The 17,716-nt window shown below is 37.0% G+C and overlaps 1 protein-coding gene across 1 annotated transcript; it reads left to right on the plus strand.

Moving 5' to 3' along the window:
* Positions 1-13,980: 13,980 nt before the first annotated feature.
* Positions 13,981-14,830, plus strand: LOC126060701 (putative olfactory receptor 8G2). Its single transcript, XM_049856924.1, has 2 exons — positions 13,981-14,461; positions 14,550-14,830. The coding sequence occupies exons 1-2, from the start codon at positions 13,981-13,983 to the stop codon at positions 14,828-14,830; spliced, it is 762 nt and encodes a 253-aa protein (XP_049712881.1).
* Positions 14,831-17,716: the final 2,886 nt, after the last annotated feature.

Raw genomic sequence — 17,716 nt, forward strand, 5'->3', positions numbered from 1 at the left:
TCCATGAAATGAATGCATTTATATTTCACAGAAAAGTATGTTTATTGCTGTTAAATTTATTCTTTTTAAACATCAGTCCATATTCACAGCCTAAGAATATTTTCTTGAATCACTATCATAATGTAGCTATCCATTCTTCTTTTCTATGTAGATGCCATCTATAAATTTTATAATAATTTCTTCTATGGCTTCATTCAATTATTCCTAAGATGATTTTTCAAGATAAGACTATGTATAAAGTCATATGGAATGATAATTCAAGATTATTCACTTATATTTAGTCTTGAGATGCTCTTTTGAGTTCACATAATTATAAGATATTTTTCTGCATCTTCCTTCACCACACACAACCACATCATGTACATAAGAATATTATGAGATGTTTAGCAAATACTCTACTAAAATCAAGATAACCTAGGACTATAACATTCTTTTATTCTACCAAACCAGTAAAACTCAAAACAAAAAATCTTGGCATACCTTAACAACCTTATGCTGGCCTTAAATCACCACTACTTTCTTTTATGAGAGCTCACTATATATATATATATATATATATATAAAATCTTTTTTTTTTCCCCCCTTAAGCTATTTTGCTCAGGATTTATTGAATTTTTTTTTTTTTTTTTTTTTTAAGGTGAGTCAGTCGACATAGACTAAGACCACTGACACAGGGCAGGTGATTTTGTGAATCCTCCACAAAAAGCAGTCACAGGGCTTTCAAACAGACAGGTGGTGTTAAACAGGGTTGCAGAACACAGAGCAACAGGAATTAAAAGCATGTGTAAGAGTCAGTTTTCAAGTGGACTGGTCACATGTCCTGTATTTTTACATAAATAACACGGGCCTTCTACATTTGTTTCCCAACTGCTCCCTTCCTCTGAAATATTTTCAAGTGTCACTATCCCAATTTTTAACATAATTCTTTCCACAGCACACTTACTAAAATGCCACAAGGGAGGGGGGAGGGAGTGACGGCAAACAAATGTAGAAGGTGCATGTTATTTACGTAAAAATACAGTAATGGATCACAGCCCCACGAGCCCCACATCTGCAGTGAGAGTTACCAAGACTGCACAATAGACACTGGGGCTTCTCTGGTGGGGGCTGTTATGAACGGGTCAGCCTTGTGAGGCAAAGAATACAGGGGACACAGTCAACTGGCCAATGTAAAGAGTCAGGAGGATACAGCAGCTCAACTCCTTGAAGAGAAGTAAACAAATAGATTGATTTAAAAACATAACTGAGATTTTATAAAAGGCAACTGGTAAATCACAATTTCTGGGGTTACAAGAGCAGCAGCATGTTTGGCTTGATCATGAATTGCCAGTTTTATACTCTAAACATGTTGCCCCTGATTTGATTCTGATTCATGGGGACATCTTGTGTTATAGAACAGAGCTGAGGTCCATAGCTTTTCAGCTATAAACTTTATGGACACGGATTGCCAAGCATTTCTTTCATGGTACTGCTGGGTAGGTTCAAACCACAGACCTCTCAGTTTGTACCAAATGCAAGTCTCTTGTACTTTATAAAAAAAAAAAAAATAAACACACTGTCATCGAGTCCATACCGACCCATATCGACTCTATAGGACAGAGTAGAACTGCCCCATAGAGTTTCCAAGGAGCACCTGGTGGTTTTGAACTGCCGACCTCTATGGTTAGCAGCTGTAGCACTTAACTACTACACCACCAGGGTTTCCTTGTACTCTATAAAAAAATGATAGATATCTTTAAATTCCTCATAGGAAAGTACAGAGCTGACCCAGAGATGGCGAACTGACTATCTAGGAGTCACGGGGAAGCTGACGTCAGGTAACACATTACTGGATACCTCACTTAAATCTGCTGGGCACTAACTGACAATCTATGCAGCTATATTGTGATTTCAGACCTTCTAAGCTATGTTTAAGCTATGTTTAGGAGCACTTGTGGTGCAGTGGTGAAAACACTCATCTGCTAACTAAAAGGCAGTGGTTCAAACCCACCAGCCACTTCCTGGGAAAAAGATGTGGCAGTCTGCTTCTGTAAAGATTTACACTTTGGAAACCCTATGGGGCAGTTCTACTCTGCCCTGTATGGTAGCTGTAAGTCAGAATCAACTTGATGGCAATGGATTTGGTTTTGGTTTTATGCTGTGTTTAAGGAGTCCTGGTCACACAATGGTTAAGCACTTCACTGCGAACTGAAAGTCTGGTGGTTCAAATCAAGTCTTCAAACCAGTTCAAACTGGTTCAGTCATGGCAGACAAAGCGATACAAAACCATACACACTTTTTTTTTTTTAATTTGGATAGTCCAGAAACATAACTGGAATGGGAAAAATTATGAGTTGAAGCCCTGGAATGGGAGACTAAGAAGAGGCATAGTGAGTCCTTTCAGGAGCCTGCTGTGTGAGATCGGATTATTGCCAGGACTGAGGATGGTAACACACATTCAAAGTTGTATGGTCCGCTGCCACCTTTGAGTTGGGCACATTGTTTCTGACTGCCCTCAAAATCTGACAGGCGTGAGACTTGGTTGCTATGTAACACTTAACGCTGCCCTTGTTTTCTTAGAGGGAGATTAAGTTTCTAGCAAGACTTCAACCTGCAATTTTTTCCCTCTAGTTATGGTTCCCGTTCACCCCAATTTAAAAAATTTGGATCTGTTCTGATTTTGCTTCTTGGGCCATGATTGAACTGAGAACCATTGGAAGCCCTGGTTCAAATCCACCAGTGGCTCCATGGGAGAAAAGACTTAGGGACCTCCTCCCATAAAAATTACAAGGTAGGAAACCCAATAGGGCAGTTCTACTCTATACTATAGGGTCACTGAGTCAGAATCTACTCCACAGGCAAGGGGGTTTTTTTGGAAGCTGTATTTAAGCAGTTGAGTGCTCACTACTAAACCAGGGCTCCTTTACCTATTCTAGATACTAGGCCCTTATTAGAGATATGCTTTGCAAATATTTTCTTCCATTCTTTAGGTTGTCTTTTCATTTTTTTGTTAATGTCTTTTGATGTATGAAATTTTTATAATTTTGATGAAATCCAATTTATCTACTTTTGTTGTTGCTTTTACTATTAGTGTCATATCTAAGAAACCATTGCTTAATCCAAGGTCCCCAAAATTTACTCATGTTTATTTTAATAGTGTTGTAGTTTTATGTTTTTACATTTCAATCAATTATATATTTTGAGTTTATTATGTATGGTATGAAGATGGTGGTCCAATCTCATTCTTTTGTAACTGAATATCCAGTTTTCCTGGCACAGTTAGTTGAAGAGACTATTCTTCCCCCATTGAATGGTCTTGACGCCCTTGTCAAAAGTCTGTTGACCATAGATGTATGGGTTTATTTCTGGGCTTTTGATTCTGTTCCATTTATTTATATGTTTATCTTTATGCCCACATCACACTGTTTTGATTACTGTAGCTTTGAAGTAAATTTAGAAATGGGAAATTTTAGTTCTCCATCTTTTTTTTTTTTTTTTTTTCTCTTTTGCTGCATCTTAGATGGCTGCTTGTTAGCATTTAAGACCCCAGACGCCACATTTCAAAGTGGGATGCAGAATGATTTCATAATAGAATTATTTTGCCAATTGACTTAGAAGTCCCCGCAAACCATGTTCCCCAGACCCCCGCGCTTGCTCCGCTGAGCTTTGAAGCATTCATTTTATCCCGGAAACTTCTTTGCTTTTGGTCCAGTCCAATTGAGCTGACCTTCCATGTATTGAGTGTTGTCTTTCCCTTCACCTAAAGCAGTTCTTATCTACTGATTAATCAATAAAAAAACCCTCTCCCACCCTCCCTCCCTCCCCCCCTCGTAACCACAAAAGTATGTGTTCTTCTCAGGTTTACTATTTCTCAAGATCTTATAATAGTGGTCTTATACAATATTTGTCCTTTTGCCTCTGACTCATTTCGCTCAGCATAATGCCTTCCAGGTTCCTCCATGTTATGAAATGTTTCAGAGATTCCTCACTGTTCTTTATCGATGCGTAGTATTCCATTGTGTGAATATACCACAATTTATTTACCCATTCATCCGTTGATGGACACCTTGGTTGCTTCCAACTTTTTGCTATTGTAAACAGAGCTGCAATAAACATGGGTGTGCATATATCTGTTTGTATGAAGGCTCTTGTATCTCTAGGGTATATTCCGAGGAGTGGGATTTCTGGGTTGTATGGTAGTTCTATTTCTAACTGTTTAAGATAACGCCAGATAGATTTCCAAAGTGGTTGTACCATTTTACATTCCCACCAGCAGTGTATGAGAGTTCCAATCTCTCCGCAGCCTCTCCAACATTTATTATTTTGTGTTTTTTGGATTAATGCCAGCCTTGCTGGTGTGAGATGGAATCTCATCGTAGTTTTAATTTGCATTTCTCTAATGGCTAATGATCGAGAGCATTTTCTCATGTATCTGTTGGCTGCCTGAATATCTTCTTTAGAGAAATGTGTGTTCATATCCTTTGCCCACTTCTTGATTGGGTTGTTTGTCTTTTTGTGGTTGAGTTTTGACAGAATCATGTAGATTTTAGAGATCAGGCGCTGGTCGGAGATGTCATAGCTGAAAATTCTTTCCCAATCTGTAGGTGGTCTTTTTACTCTTTTGGTGAAGTCTTTAGATGAGCATAGGTGTTTGATTTTTAGGAGCTCCCAGTTATCGGGTTTCTCTTCATCATTTTTGGTAATGTTTTGTATTCTGTTTATACCTTGTATTAGGGCTCCTAGGGTTGTCCCAATTTTTTCTTCCATGATCTTTATCGTTTTAGTCTTTATGTTTAGGTCTTTGATCCACTTGGAGTTAGTTTTTGTGCATGGTGTGAGGTATGGGTCCTGTTTCATTTTTTTGCAAATGGATATCCAGTTATGCCAGCACCATTTGTTAAAAAGGCTGTCTTTTCCCCAGTTAATTGACACTGGTCCTTTGTCAAATATCAGCTGCTCATACGTGGATGGATCTATGTCTGGGTTCTCAATTCTGTTCCATTGGTCTATGTGTCTGTTGTTGTACCAATACCAGGCTGTTTTGACTACTGTGGCTGTATAATAGGTTCTGAAGTCAGGTAAGGTGAGGCCTCCCACTTTCTTCTTCTTTTTCAGTAGTGCTTTGCTTATCCGGGGCTTCTTTCCCTTCCATATGAAATTGGTGATTTGTTTCTCTATCCCCTTAAAATATGACATTGGAATTTGGATCGGAAGTGCGTTAAATGTATAGATGGCTTTTGGTAGAATAGACATTTTTACTATGTTAAGTCTTCCTATCCATGAGCAAGGTATGTTTTTCCACTTAAGTATGTCCTTTTGAATTTCTTGTAGTAGAGCTTTGTAGTTTTCTTTGTATAGGTCTTTTACATCCTTGGTAAGATTTATTCCTAAGTATCTTATCTTCTTGGGGGCTACTGTGAATGGTATTGATTTGGTTATTTCCTCTTCGGTGTTCTTTTTGTTGATGTAGAGGAATCCAAGTGATTTTTGTATGTTTATTTTATAACCTGAGACTCTGCCAAACTCTTCTATTAGTTTCAGTAGTTTTCTGGAGGATTCCTTAGGGTTTTCTGTGTATATAATCATGTCATCTGCAAATAGTGATAACTTTACTTCTTCCTTGCCAATCCGGATACCTTTTATTTCTTTGTCTAGCCTGATTGCCCTGGCTAAGACTTCCAACACGATGTTGAATAAGAGCGGTGATAAAGGGCATCCTTGTCTGGTTCCCGTTCTCAAGGGAAATGCTTTCAGGTTCTCTCCATTTAGACTGATATTGGCTGTTGGCTTTGCATAGATGCCCTTTATTATGTTGAGGAATTTTCCTTCAATTCCTATTTTGGTAAGAGTTTTTATCATAAATGGGTGTTGGACTTTGTCAAATGCCTTTTCTGCATCAATTGATAAGATCATGTGGTTTTTGTCTTTTGTTTTATTTATGTGATGGATTACATTAATGGTTTTTCTGATATTAAACCAGCCTTGCATACCTGGTATAAATCCCACTTGATCAGGGTGAATTATTTTTTTGATGTGTTGTTGGATTCTATTGGCTAGAATTTTGTTGAGGATTTTTGCATCAATGTTCATGAGGGATATAGGTCTATAATTTTCTTTTTTTGTAATGTCTTTACCTGGTTTTGGTATCAGGGAGATGGTGGCTTCATAGAATGAGTTGGGTAGTATTCCGTCATTTTCTATGCTTTGGAATACCTTTAGTAGTAGTGGTGTTAACTCTTCTCTGAAAATTTGGTAGAACTCTGCAGTGAAGCCGTCCGGGCCAGGACTTTTTTTTGTTGGGAGTTTTTTGATTACCGTTTCAATCTCTTTTTTTGTTATGGGTCTATTTAGTTGTTCTGCTTCTGAATGTGTTAGTTTAGGTAGGTAGTGTTTTTCAAGGAATTCATCCATTTCTTCTAGGTTTTCAAATTTGTTAGAGTACAATTTTTCATAATAATCTGAAATGATTCTTTTAATTTCATTTGGTTCTGTTGTGATGTGGTCCTTCTCATTTCTTATTCGGGTTATTTGTTTCCTTTCCTGTATTTCTTTAGTCAGTCTAGCCAATGGTTTATCAATTTTGTTAATTTTTTCAAAGAACCAGCTTTTGGCTTTGTTAATTCTTTCAATTGTTTTTCTGTTCTCTAATTCATTTAGTTCAGCTCTAATTTTTATTATTTGTTTTCTTCTGGTGCCTGATGGATTCTTTTGTTGCTCACTTTCTATTTGTTCAAGTTGTAGGGACAGTTCTCTGATTTTGGCTCTTTCTTCTTTTTGTATGTGTGCATTTATTGATATAAATTGACCTCTGAGCACTGCTTTTGCTGTGTCCCAGAGGTTTTGATAGGAAGTATTTTCATTCTCGTTGCTGTCTATGAATTTCCTTATTCCCTCCTTGATGTCTTCTATAACCCAGTCTTTTTTCAGGAGGGTATTGTTCATTTTCCAGGTATTTGATTTCTTTTCCCTCGTTCTTCTGTTATTGATCTCTAGTTTTATTGCCTTGTGGTCTGAGAAGATGCTTTGTAATATTTCGATGTTTTGGACTCTGCAAAGGTTTGTTTTATGACCTAATATGTGGTCTATTCTAGAGAATGTTCCATGTGCGCTAGAAAAAAAAGTATATTTTGCAGCAGTTGGGTGGAGAGTTCTGTATAAGTCAATGAGGTCAAGTTGGTTGATTGTTGTAATTAGATCTTCCGTGTCTCTGTTGAGCTTCTTACTGGATGTCCTGTCCTTCTCCGAAAGGGGTGTGTTGAAGTCTCCTACTATAATTGTGGAGGTATCTATCTCGCTTTTCAGTTCTGTTAAAATTTGATTTATATATCTTGCAGCCCTGTCATTGGGTGCGTAAATATTTAATATGGTTATGTCTTCCTGATCAATTGTCCCTTTTATCATTATATAGTGTCCTTCTTTATCCTTTGTGGTGGATTTAAGTCTAAAGTCTATTTTGTCAGAAATTAATATTGCTACTCCTCTTCTTTTTTGCTTATTGTTTGCTTGATATACTTTTTTCCATCCTTTGAGTTTTAGTTTGTTTGTGTCTCTAAGTCTAAGGTGTGTCTCTTGTAGGCAGCATATAGATGGATCGTGTTTCTTTATCCAGTCTGTGACTCTCTGTCTCTTTATTGGTGCATTTAGTCCATTTACATTCAGGGTAATTATAGATAAATAAGTTTTTAGTGCTGTCATTTTGATGCCTTTTTATGTGTGTTGTTGACAATTTCATTTTTCCACATACTTTTTTGTGCTGAGGCGTTTTTCTTAGTAAATTGTGAGATCCTCACTTTCATAGTGTTTGACTTTATGTTAGTTGAGTCGTTACGTTTTTCTTGGTTTTTGTCTTGAGTTATAGAGTTGTTATACCTTTTTGTGGTTACCTCATTATATACCCCTATTTTTCTAAGTAAAAACCTAACTTGTATTGTTCTATATCGCCTTGTATCACTCTCCATATGGCAGTTCAATGCCTCCTGTATTTAGTCCCTCTTTTTGATTATTGTGATCTTTTACCTATTGACTTCCATGATTCCCTGTTATGTGTATTTTTTTTTTAATTAATCTTAATTTGTTTGTTTTTGTGATTTCCCTATTTGAGTTGATATCAGGACGTTCTGTTTTGTGACCTTGTGTTGTGCTGATATCTGATATTATTGGTTCTCTGACCAAACAATATCCTTTAGTATTTCTTGTAGCTTTGGTTTGGTTTTTGCAAATTCTCTAAACTTGTGTTTGTCTGTAAATATCTTAATTTCGCCTTCATATTTCAGAGAGAGTTTTGCTGGATATATGATCCTTGGTTGGCAGTTTTTCTCCTTCAGTGTTCTGTATATGTCGTCCCATTCCCTTCTTGCCTGCATGGTTTCTGCTGAGTAGTCAGAACATATTCTTATTGATTCTCCCTTGAAGGAAACCTTTCTTTTCTCCCTGGCTGCTTTTAAAATTTTCTGTTTATCTTTGGTTTTGGTGAGTTTGATGATAATATGTCTTGGTGTTTTTCTTTTTGGATCAATCTTAAATGGGGTTCGATGAGCATCTTGGATAGATATCCTTTCGTCTTTCATGATGTCAGGGAAGTTTTCTGTCAGAAGTTCTTCAACTATTTTCTCTGTGTTTTCTGTCCCCCCTCCCTGTTCTGGGACTCCAATCACCCGCAGGTTATCCTTCTTGATAGAGTCCCACATAATTCTTAGGGTTTCTTCATTTTTTTTAATTCTTTTATCTGATTTTTTTTCAGCTATGTTGGTGTTGATTCCCTGGTCCTCCAGATGTCCCAGTCTGCATTCTAATTGCTCGAGTCTGCTCCTCTGACTTCCTAGTGTGTTGTCTAATTCTGTTATTTTATTGTTAATCTTTTGGATTTCTACATGTTGTCTCTCTATGGATAGTTCTCCATCTTTTTTATTCTCATTAAAGTTTGTTTTGGCTATTCTAGGTTCCTTGATTTCCTTATGAATTTCAGGATTAGCTTGTCAATACCTGCCAAAAGAAAAACCTGAGACATTAATACTGATTGCTTTGAATCTGTAGATAAATTTGTGAAGTATTGTCATCTTAACAATATTGAGCATTTGATCTCTTAATATGTGATTTTTTCCATTGACTTCAGTCCTTAATTTCTTTCAAAAATATTTTCTACTTTTCAGTGCACGTGTCTTGTATTTGTTCTGTTTAATTTATTTCTAGTTATTTTATTCTTTTTAATGCCACTGCTAATGGATTTTTTTTCATTTTTTATATTTCATCTTGTAGTGTTCTTTGTTAGCATATGACTGCTGCTTCCATGGGTATTGACTGTGGATCTGAGTAAAATGAAATCCTTGACGACTTCAATCTTTTCTCCATTTATCAAGATGTGGTTTATCAGTCCATTTGTGAGGATTTTTGTTTTCTTTATGTTAAGATGTAATCCATACTGAAGGGCGTAGTCTTTCATTTTCATCAGTAAGTACTTCGAGCCCTCTTCACTTTCAGCAAGCAAGGTTGTGTCATCTGCATTTCAAAGATTACTAATGAGTCTTCCTACAATCCTGATGCTATGTTTTTGTTTATATGGTACAATTTCTAGGATTATTTTCTCAGCATACAGGCTGAATAAGTATGGTGAAAAGATACAACACTGACACACACCTTTCCTGGTTTTGAACCATGCAGTAACCTCTTCTTCTGTTTGAACAACTACTTCTTGGTCTATGTACACGTTCCACATGAATACAATTAACTGCTCTGGAATTCCCATTCTCCACTATGTTATACATAATTTCTTATGTTCCACAGAGCCAAATACTTTGCATAGTCAATAAAACACAGGTAAACATCTTTCTGGTATTCTTTGCTTTCAGCCAAGATCCATCTAATACCAGCAATGATATCCCAGTTTCTATGTCCTCTTCTGAATTGGCTTGAATTTACTGGCAGTTCCCTGTTGATGTACTATGCAACCATTTTTGAAATATCTTCAGCAAAATTTTACTTGTATGTGTTATTAATGACAGTATTACAAAATTTTCACCTTCTGTTGGATTACTTTTCTTTGGAAAAGCCCATGTATGGTTATCTTCCATTAGATTGGCACAGTAGCATTCTTTCAAATTTTTTGGCACAGAGGATAAGTGCTTCCAGCCCTGCATCTATTTGTTGAAACGTTACAATTGGTATTCCAACAATTTCTGGAATTTTCCAGCAATGCCATCAGTGAAGCTTGGACTTCTTTCATCATATGCTCGATCATATGCTACCTCCAGAAATGGCTGAACATTGAGCAATTCTTTTTGTTACAGTGACTGTGTGTATTCCAGTCATCTTTTTTTTTTTTTTTTGATGATTCCTGCATTGCTTAATATTTTGACCAGAATCCTTCAAAATTGAAGCTTAAAACTTGATTTTTTTCTTCAGTTCTTTTGGATTAAGAAATATTGAGCATGTTCTTCCATTTTGTTGTTCTAGTTGCAGGTTGTGGCACATTTCATTTTATGCTTTATTTTGTCCTTTTGATCCACCCTTTGAAATCTTCTCCTCAGCTGTTTCACTTCATCATTTCTTTCCTTCACTTTAGCTACTCTGCTTTCAAGGGCAATTGTCAGAGTCTCTTCTGACATACATTTTGGTCCTTTTTTTTCCCTCCGCTTTCTGCCTTTTCATGACCCTTTGCTTTCTTCATGTGTGATATCCTTTATGTCATCCAACAACTTGCCTGGTCTTCAATAATTAGGGCTCAGTGGGTCCAATCTATTCTTGAGATGTTCTCTAAATTCAGGTGGGATATACTCAAGGTTGTATTTTGGTTCTTCTGAACTAGTTTTAATTTTCTTCATCTTCAATTTGAACTTGCAGAGGAGCAATTGATGGTCTGTTCTGCAGTCAGTTCCTGGCCTTGTTCTAACAGATGGTATTGAGCTCCCCCATTGTATCTTTCCACAGGTGTAGTCAAATTGATTCCAGTGTCTTCCATCCAGCAACTTCTACTGTTTGGTAGCCATTTATGCTGTTGTAAAAAGGTATTTCCAATGAATAAGTTGTGGGTTTTGCAAAACTTTATCATGCAGTCTCCCATGCCACTTCTATCAAGGCCATGTTTTCAAACTACTGATCTTTCCTCTTCATTTCCAACTCACTTCATTAAAAAAAAAAAAAAAAAAGTCAAATAATTGTGTACTTGAGAAGGTAAGCATTTTTTTCCTGGTATTATTCTTAAAGCCTAGGCAAATCACTTTTAAATCATAATTTTGCAGTGTTCTCATGTTTTCTAAAGACTAACAGGCCCTCACTCTAGAAGGATTCCTTCACAATCATGGGTAAACTCTATTCCTATAGATAAGAAGATTCAACAACAGAAGAAAACTATTTCCTATTAACAAACAAAAAAAAAGTGAAAATATAATTATTTAAAAATTTAGAGGACAGTAATTTTAACAATAATCCAGAAAGTACTAAGCATGTGAAAATTGTCAGTACCAAAGGTTGAGATTATAATAACCTTTGTCATTAGTATTGTACTTGAAACATCTTGGAACATGAAAGCAGAGGACTACACAGAAGGTGAAATTTTAGCTTTATATTTACTTGTTTTCAGGTATCGCTTACACAGTATAAGCCCAGATCCTTTCAGCAAATATTTTAGTGGCAGAATGGCACCTTGCTGTTATAATAGGAGAATTTTAGATGAAATTGACAATTTGGGAAAGATAATGACTTTTTTATTTATTTAAAGTTGTGATCTTAGTTGCGCCCCTTTATCCATCCACCATCATTTGAGCAATCTGAGCATGGATTAAAAAGCAAGTGCAGGATTCATCTCTGTAGAATCTAGTCTAGATTCTGGTCTAATTGGAACCAAAGAAAAATGTTAATTATTGCTATCATGATTTTTTCCAGATTTTATATTCTTTGAATCTAGCATGTTTTTTGCATATGCTTTTTTTTTTTTTTTTAATCAGATTGGTATTTCCAGAAGATATCAGTATTAGTTCAAGTCTTTTGTCGTAACTTTTGTTGCCCAGAGTTAAGTCAAATTTAAATGTAGTATTGGGGAACCATCATCCACATTTATATTGAAAATCCACAGAGTCACCATGAACAACTCACTTAAGTTTCTTTTTCTTTTTCTTTTTTAATCTACAAAATGGGAATGGCAAGCTCATACCACATACGGTTGCTGGGGACAATGTATCAAATAATATTTATGAAGTGCCTGGGCAGTTCTAATCACATGATAACTCATTGCTGTCGAGTCTATTCCGACTCACAGCAACCCTACAGGACAGAGTAGAACTGCCCCATATGGTTTCCCAGGAGCACCTGATGGATTTGAACTGCTGACCTTTTCGTTAGCAGCCATAGTACTTAACCACTATGCAACCAGGGTTTCCAGTCACGTGGTAAGCACTAAATAATATCACCCTATAATAAATAATAACACAACCTTCAAGTTCATTTTTGTCTCAATACTCTTTTCCTTCTTTTTGACATGCCATCAATCTTTGATGATATCTCCTGGATCTCTTTCCTTTGAACATACAACAACATCACAATATTCCATGCCAGGAACTCATCAACTTTCTTCAAAACTCACATCTCAGAGATACATGCATTCTTTCTACTTTGGTCTTTAATGTCTTCAAAGAAGTGATAAAGATCTGATTTGAAAATGAGTGCAAAGTATACCAAGACCTCATACCTAAGACATGGAAAGATAACATGGTCTAAATACCATGCAAGATTTCTATTCTGTAGCCATGGTCCTCTGGAACAAAATTGGCAAGGGTCATGGACCATGTCAGGTTATACAGGAGTATGTAGCACATGGTGTTCTGGGAATGAATGAATTTTTCCCTTAGTCACAGGAATTTTTGGCTTCTCCTCATTAGAAAATGAACTTCCTTCCTGGATGTGAGTTCGATTTGAGTGATGTACTAAATGTTAGCCATTCAGTTACTTTCCAGAGCCACTATTTCTATAGTTATGAGTTAGTGCCAGTAGTCAAGGTATTCTCTAAAGGGAAACCAGCCTACATGAGTATTCAATACATTATTTTTGTACTTTACATTAATACTTGCCACACATTAATTACAGTGAATAGTTTTCTGATATAACAAAGAGCTATAACAACAGGGCAGACATGAGTAGCTAAAAGAAGAAACTGAAGGCAAAATCGGCAAGGACCCACATATAGACAGACCTTTCTCATATACTGATCATTTGTTTATAATATGCCTAACTAAGAGCAAATAGTTAACCACTATGAACCTTAGTTACCTAATACATAAAACAAGTATACTACTGATTGTTGTGGTATTCCTTTATAGTGCAAATGGTTAATGTGCCTCAGAAGAAAATCTTGGTGATCTACTACCAGAAAATTAGACATTGAATAAACTGTGGGGCACAGCTCTACTGTGAAACACATGGGGTCTCCACGAGTCAGAATCAACTCCAAGGCAACCTGTGCTTAGTACTTGGTAATATTCATTTTGCAGAGGAGTTGAGAGGATTGCATGTAAGGCATGGAGAGTGCCTTGTTATAGTTAGGTGCCATTGAGTCATTTTCAACTCATATCGACCCCTTGTAACAGAGTAGAACTACCACCACAGGGTTTTCTAAGATGTAATCTTTAGAGAAGCAGATTGCCAGATCTTTCTCCCATAGAGACACTGGGTGGGTTTGAACTGCCAACCTTCCAGCTAGCAGTTGAGTGCTTAGCCATTGCACCAGCAGGGTAAAGAACACTCAATATTCTAAGTTATCAGAACAGTTTTTTGGATGTTCAGAGACTGGTCAATACTAAGACCCACTCTAACAGCATAGAAACAAAGATATAATTCCATCTGATATTTATTTGCATGACAAGAATCCCAGAGTCCATAACTTCCAACGCAGAGCAAGGACAAGGAAGAACAACTGGAGTTACCTCAGTGATAAGACTTGTATCTTTTTCACACTGCATAAGTAAACACCAGCCTCAACGTTCTTCTTTTCTGCCACAGAATTTCCAGAGGAAAATGGGACCAGGAAATCACTCCACAATGACTGAGTTCATCCTTGCTGGGCTAACAGACAAACCAGAACTTCAGCTGCCTCTCTGTCTTTTCTTCCTGGGAACCTACATGGTCACAGTGGTGGGGAACCTGGGCATGATCACACTGATTGGGCTCAGTTCTTGCCTGCACACACCCATGTACCATTTCCTCAGCAGTTTGTCCTTCATTGGTCTCTGCCAGTCCACTGTCATTACCCCCAAAATGCTGGTGAACTTTATGACAGAGAAGAACACCTTCTCCAAGCCTGAATGCATGACTCAGCTTTACTTCTTCCTTATTTGTATTATATCAGAATGTCAAATGTTGGCTGTGATGGTGTATGATCACTATGTTGACATCTGTAACCCACTACTTTACAATGTCACCATGTCTTATCAGGTCTGCTCCTGGCTGGTAGTTGAGGTATATATGATAGGCTTGATTGGTGCCACAGCCCACACAGGTTGCATGTATCAACCATTACTTCTGTGATGTTTTACCACTACTGGAGCTCTCCTTCTCCAGCACTTAGTATCTCAATGAAGTGGTAGTTTTGTTCTTCAGTGCATTTAATATTCTTGCTCCAACCTTGACCATCCTTGGCTCCTATGTCTCCATCATTGCTGGCATCCTGGGAATCCACTCCACAGAGGGCTGTTCCAAAGCCTTCAGCACGTGTAGCTCCCACATCTTGGCTGTTACAATCTTGTATGGTTCTGCAGCATTCATGTACCTGCAGTCATCAAATGTCAGCTCCATGGACCAAGGCAAAGTGTCTTCTGTGTTTTACACCATAATTGCTCTAATACTGAACCCCCAAACTATAGCCTGAGTAATAAGGACATCAACGTTGTCCTAAAAAAAAATTGAGAAAAGACCATTTTGTACTTGCAAAGACTTAAAATTCTTAGCAAAGATTCAGTTAGGAAGGAGCTCAGAGACAGCAACATAAGTAGTGAAATTACTGCCAACTCTTGATTATTTGGAAGAAAGTTCCCAAGGATAAGACTGGATGCATAGTGTCACATTGAAGGTTGTCACATGGATGGCAGCATTAATTCTAGGAAGTCCTAGAGATCACCCACAGTAACCCATATTACCACTAATCATTTTTTTAAAAAATCTTCAAAGGCCTTCATGCGAGGAGATTATAATTTATGTACATGGGATTTGGCACTTTGTGAGATAAGGCTTAACTGCCATAATTCATAGACTGATTCATTTAGTCTGTATCCTTTGATCTTCTTAATACTTTGTGTATATGCCCTTTTTTACTAATAAGTGTATGAACAAACTTCTCTGGAAAAAAATATCTCTAATGTACATAATTTTTAACCATTTGACGTCTATAAAATTCAATCCCTACTAGTTACTAAGTGCAGAGAACTCTATTAAGGAAAATGGAAGCAGATGACGGATGATAAGACATAATTGCTGCCCACAAGATGTAGCACTATGGAGGAAAAGACTGACAGAATAATCAAGGCTGAATTCATTATGGGTATTTTTACTTATTTCTTTATGCAGCATTCTTTTCTTCACAGTTTTAGTATTGTGCTGCCACTTCCATTTCCCTGAGAATCCTGTATTCATTTTCCCCTATTTCTAAAGATTTTTCTTTTCATCCGTATTATAGAATCACAGGTTTAGAAGTGTCATTCTTTGATTTTCATTAAAATTATATGGATCACTTATTCAGACACAAAAGTTAAACTTGAAAAATTGTTTTCTGACTAATCACATGTACCCTTTGTTCCCAAAGGCTCAATATATTTTTCTGGAAAAAAAATTGGCAGAATTTTTTGTAGACAGTAATTGTCTGGGGCTTCAACTAAAAATGTGTATAAATCTAGGAAAATTGGAAATCATCAAAAATGAAACGGAAAGGATAAACATCGATATCCTAGGCATTAGTGAGCTGAAACAGACTGGTATTGGCATTTTGAATCAGACAATCATATAGTCTACTATGCTGGGAATGACAACTTAAAGAGGAATGGTGTTGCATTCATCATCAGAAAGAACATTTCAAGATCTATCCTAAAGTACAATGCTGTCAGTGATAGGATAATATCCATACGCCTACAAGAAAGACTAGTTAGTACGACTATTATTCAAATTTACACACCAAACACTAGGGCCAAAGATGAAGAAATAGAAGATTTTTATCAGCTGTTGCAGTCTGAAATTGATCGAACATGCAATCAAGATGCATTGATAATTACTGGCAATTGGAATGGGAAAGTTGGAAACAAAGAAGAAGGATCAGTAGTTGGAAAATATGGCCTTGGTGATAGAAACAATGCCAGAGATCAAATGATAGAATTTTGCAAGACCAACGACTTCTTCATTGCAAATACCTCCTTTCACCTGATGGAGCACACAGAAATCAAATTGACTACATATGTGGAAAGAGACAATGGAAAAGCTCAATATCATCAGTCAGAACAAGCCCAGGGGCTGACTGTGGAACAGATCATTAATTGCTCATATGCAAGTTCAAGCTGAAACTGAAGAAAATCAGAGCAAGTCCACAAAAGCCAAAATATGACCTTGAGTATACCCCACCTGAATTTAGAGACCATCTCAAGAATAGGTTTGACGCTTTAAACACTAGTGACCGAGGACCAGACGAGTTGTGGAATGACATCAAGGACATGATCCATGAAGAAAGCAAGAGGTCATTGAAATGACAGGAAAGAAAGAAAAGACCAAGACGATGTCAGAGGAGACTCTGAAACTTGCTTTTGGAAGTTGAGCAGCTAAAGCAAAAGGAAGAACTGATGAAGTAAAAGAACTGAACAGAAGATTTTGAAGGGCAGCTCGAGAAGACAAATAAAGTATTATAATGACATGTACAAAGAGCTGGAGATGGAAAACCAAAAGGGAAGAACACGCTCGGTGTTTCTCAAGCTGAGAGAACTGAAGAAAAAATTCAAGCCTCGAGTTGCAATAGTGAAGGATTCTATGGGGAAAATATTAAACAACGCAGGAAACATCAAAAGAAGATGAAAGAATACACAGAGTCATTATACCAAAAAGAATTAGTCAATGGCCAACATTTCAAGAGGTGGCATATGATCAGGAACCGATGGTACTGAAGGAAGAAGTCCAAGCTGCTCTGAAGGCATTGGCGAAAAACAAGGCTCCAGGAATTGATGGAATATCAATTGAGATATTTCAACAAACAGATGCAGTGCTGGAGGTGCTTACTCATCTATGCCAAGAAATATGGAAGACAGCTTCCTGGCCAACTGACTGGAAGAGATCCATATTTATGTCTATTCGCAAGAAAGATGATCCAACCAAATGTGGAAATTATAGAACAATATCACTAATATCACATGCAAGGAAAATTTTGCCGAAGATCATTCAAAAGCAGCTGCAGCAGTATATAGACAGGGAATTGCCAGAAATTTTGGCCGGTTTTAAAAGAGGACATGGAACCAGGGATATCATTGCTGATGTCAGATGGATCGTGGCTGAAAGCAGAGAATACCAGAAGGATGTTTACCTGTGTTTTAATGACTATGCAAAGGCATTTGACTGTGTGGATCATAACAAATTATGGATAACATTGTGAAGAATGGGAATTCCAGAACACTTAATTGTGCTCATGAGGAACCTGTACGTAGATCAAGAGGCAGTTGTTCAGACAGAACAAGGGATAGTGATTGGTTTAAAGTCAGGAAAGGTGTGCATGAGGGTTGTATTCTTT

Source organism: Elephas maximus, chromosome 17, assembly GCF_024166365.1.
Source record: "Elephas maximus indicus isolate mEleMax1 chromosome 17, mEleMax1 primary haplotype, whole genome shotgun sequence".
Classification (NCBI taxonomy): Eukaryota; Metazoa; Chordata; class Mammalia; order Proboscidea; family Elephantidae; genus Elephas; species Elephas maximus.

Excerpts from the sequence above, each read along its gene's own strand:
- LOC126060701 (XM_049856924.1), top strand. The coding sequence starts at position 13,981 with ATGGGACCAGGAAATCACTCCACAATGACTGAGTTCATCCTTGCTGGG. Across the intron at positions 14,462-14,549 it reads TGGTGCCACAGCCCACACAG|TTTTGTTCTTCAGTGCATTT; the intron begins GTTGCATGTATC and ends ATGAAGTGGTAG.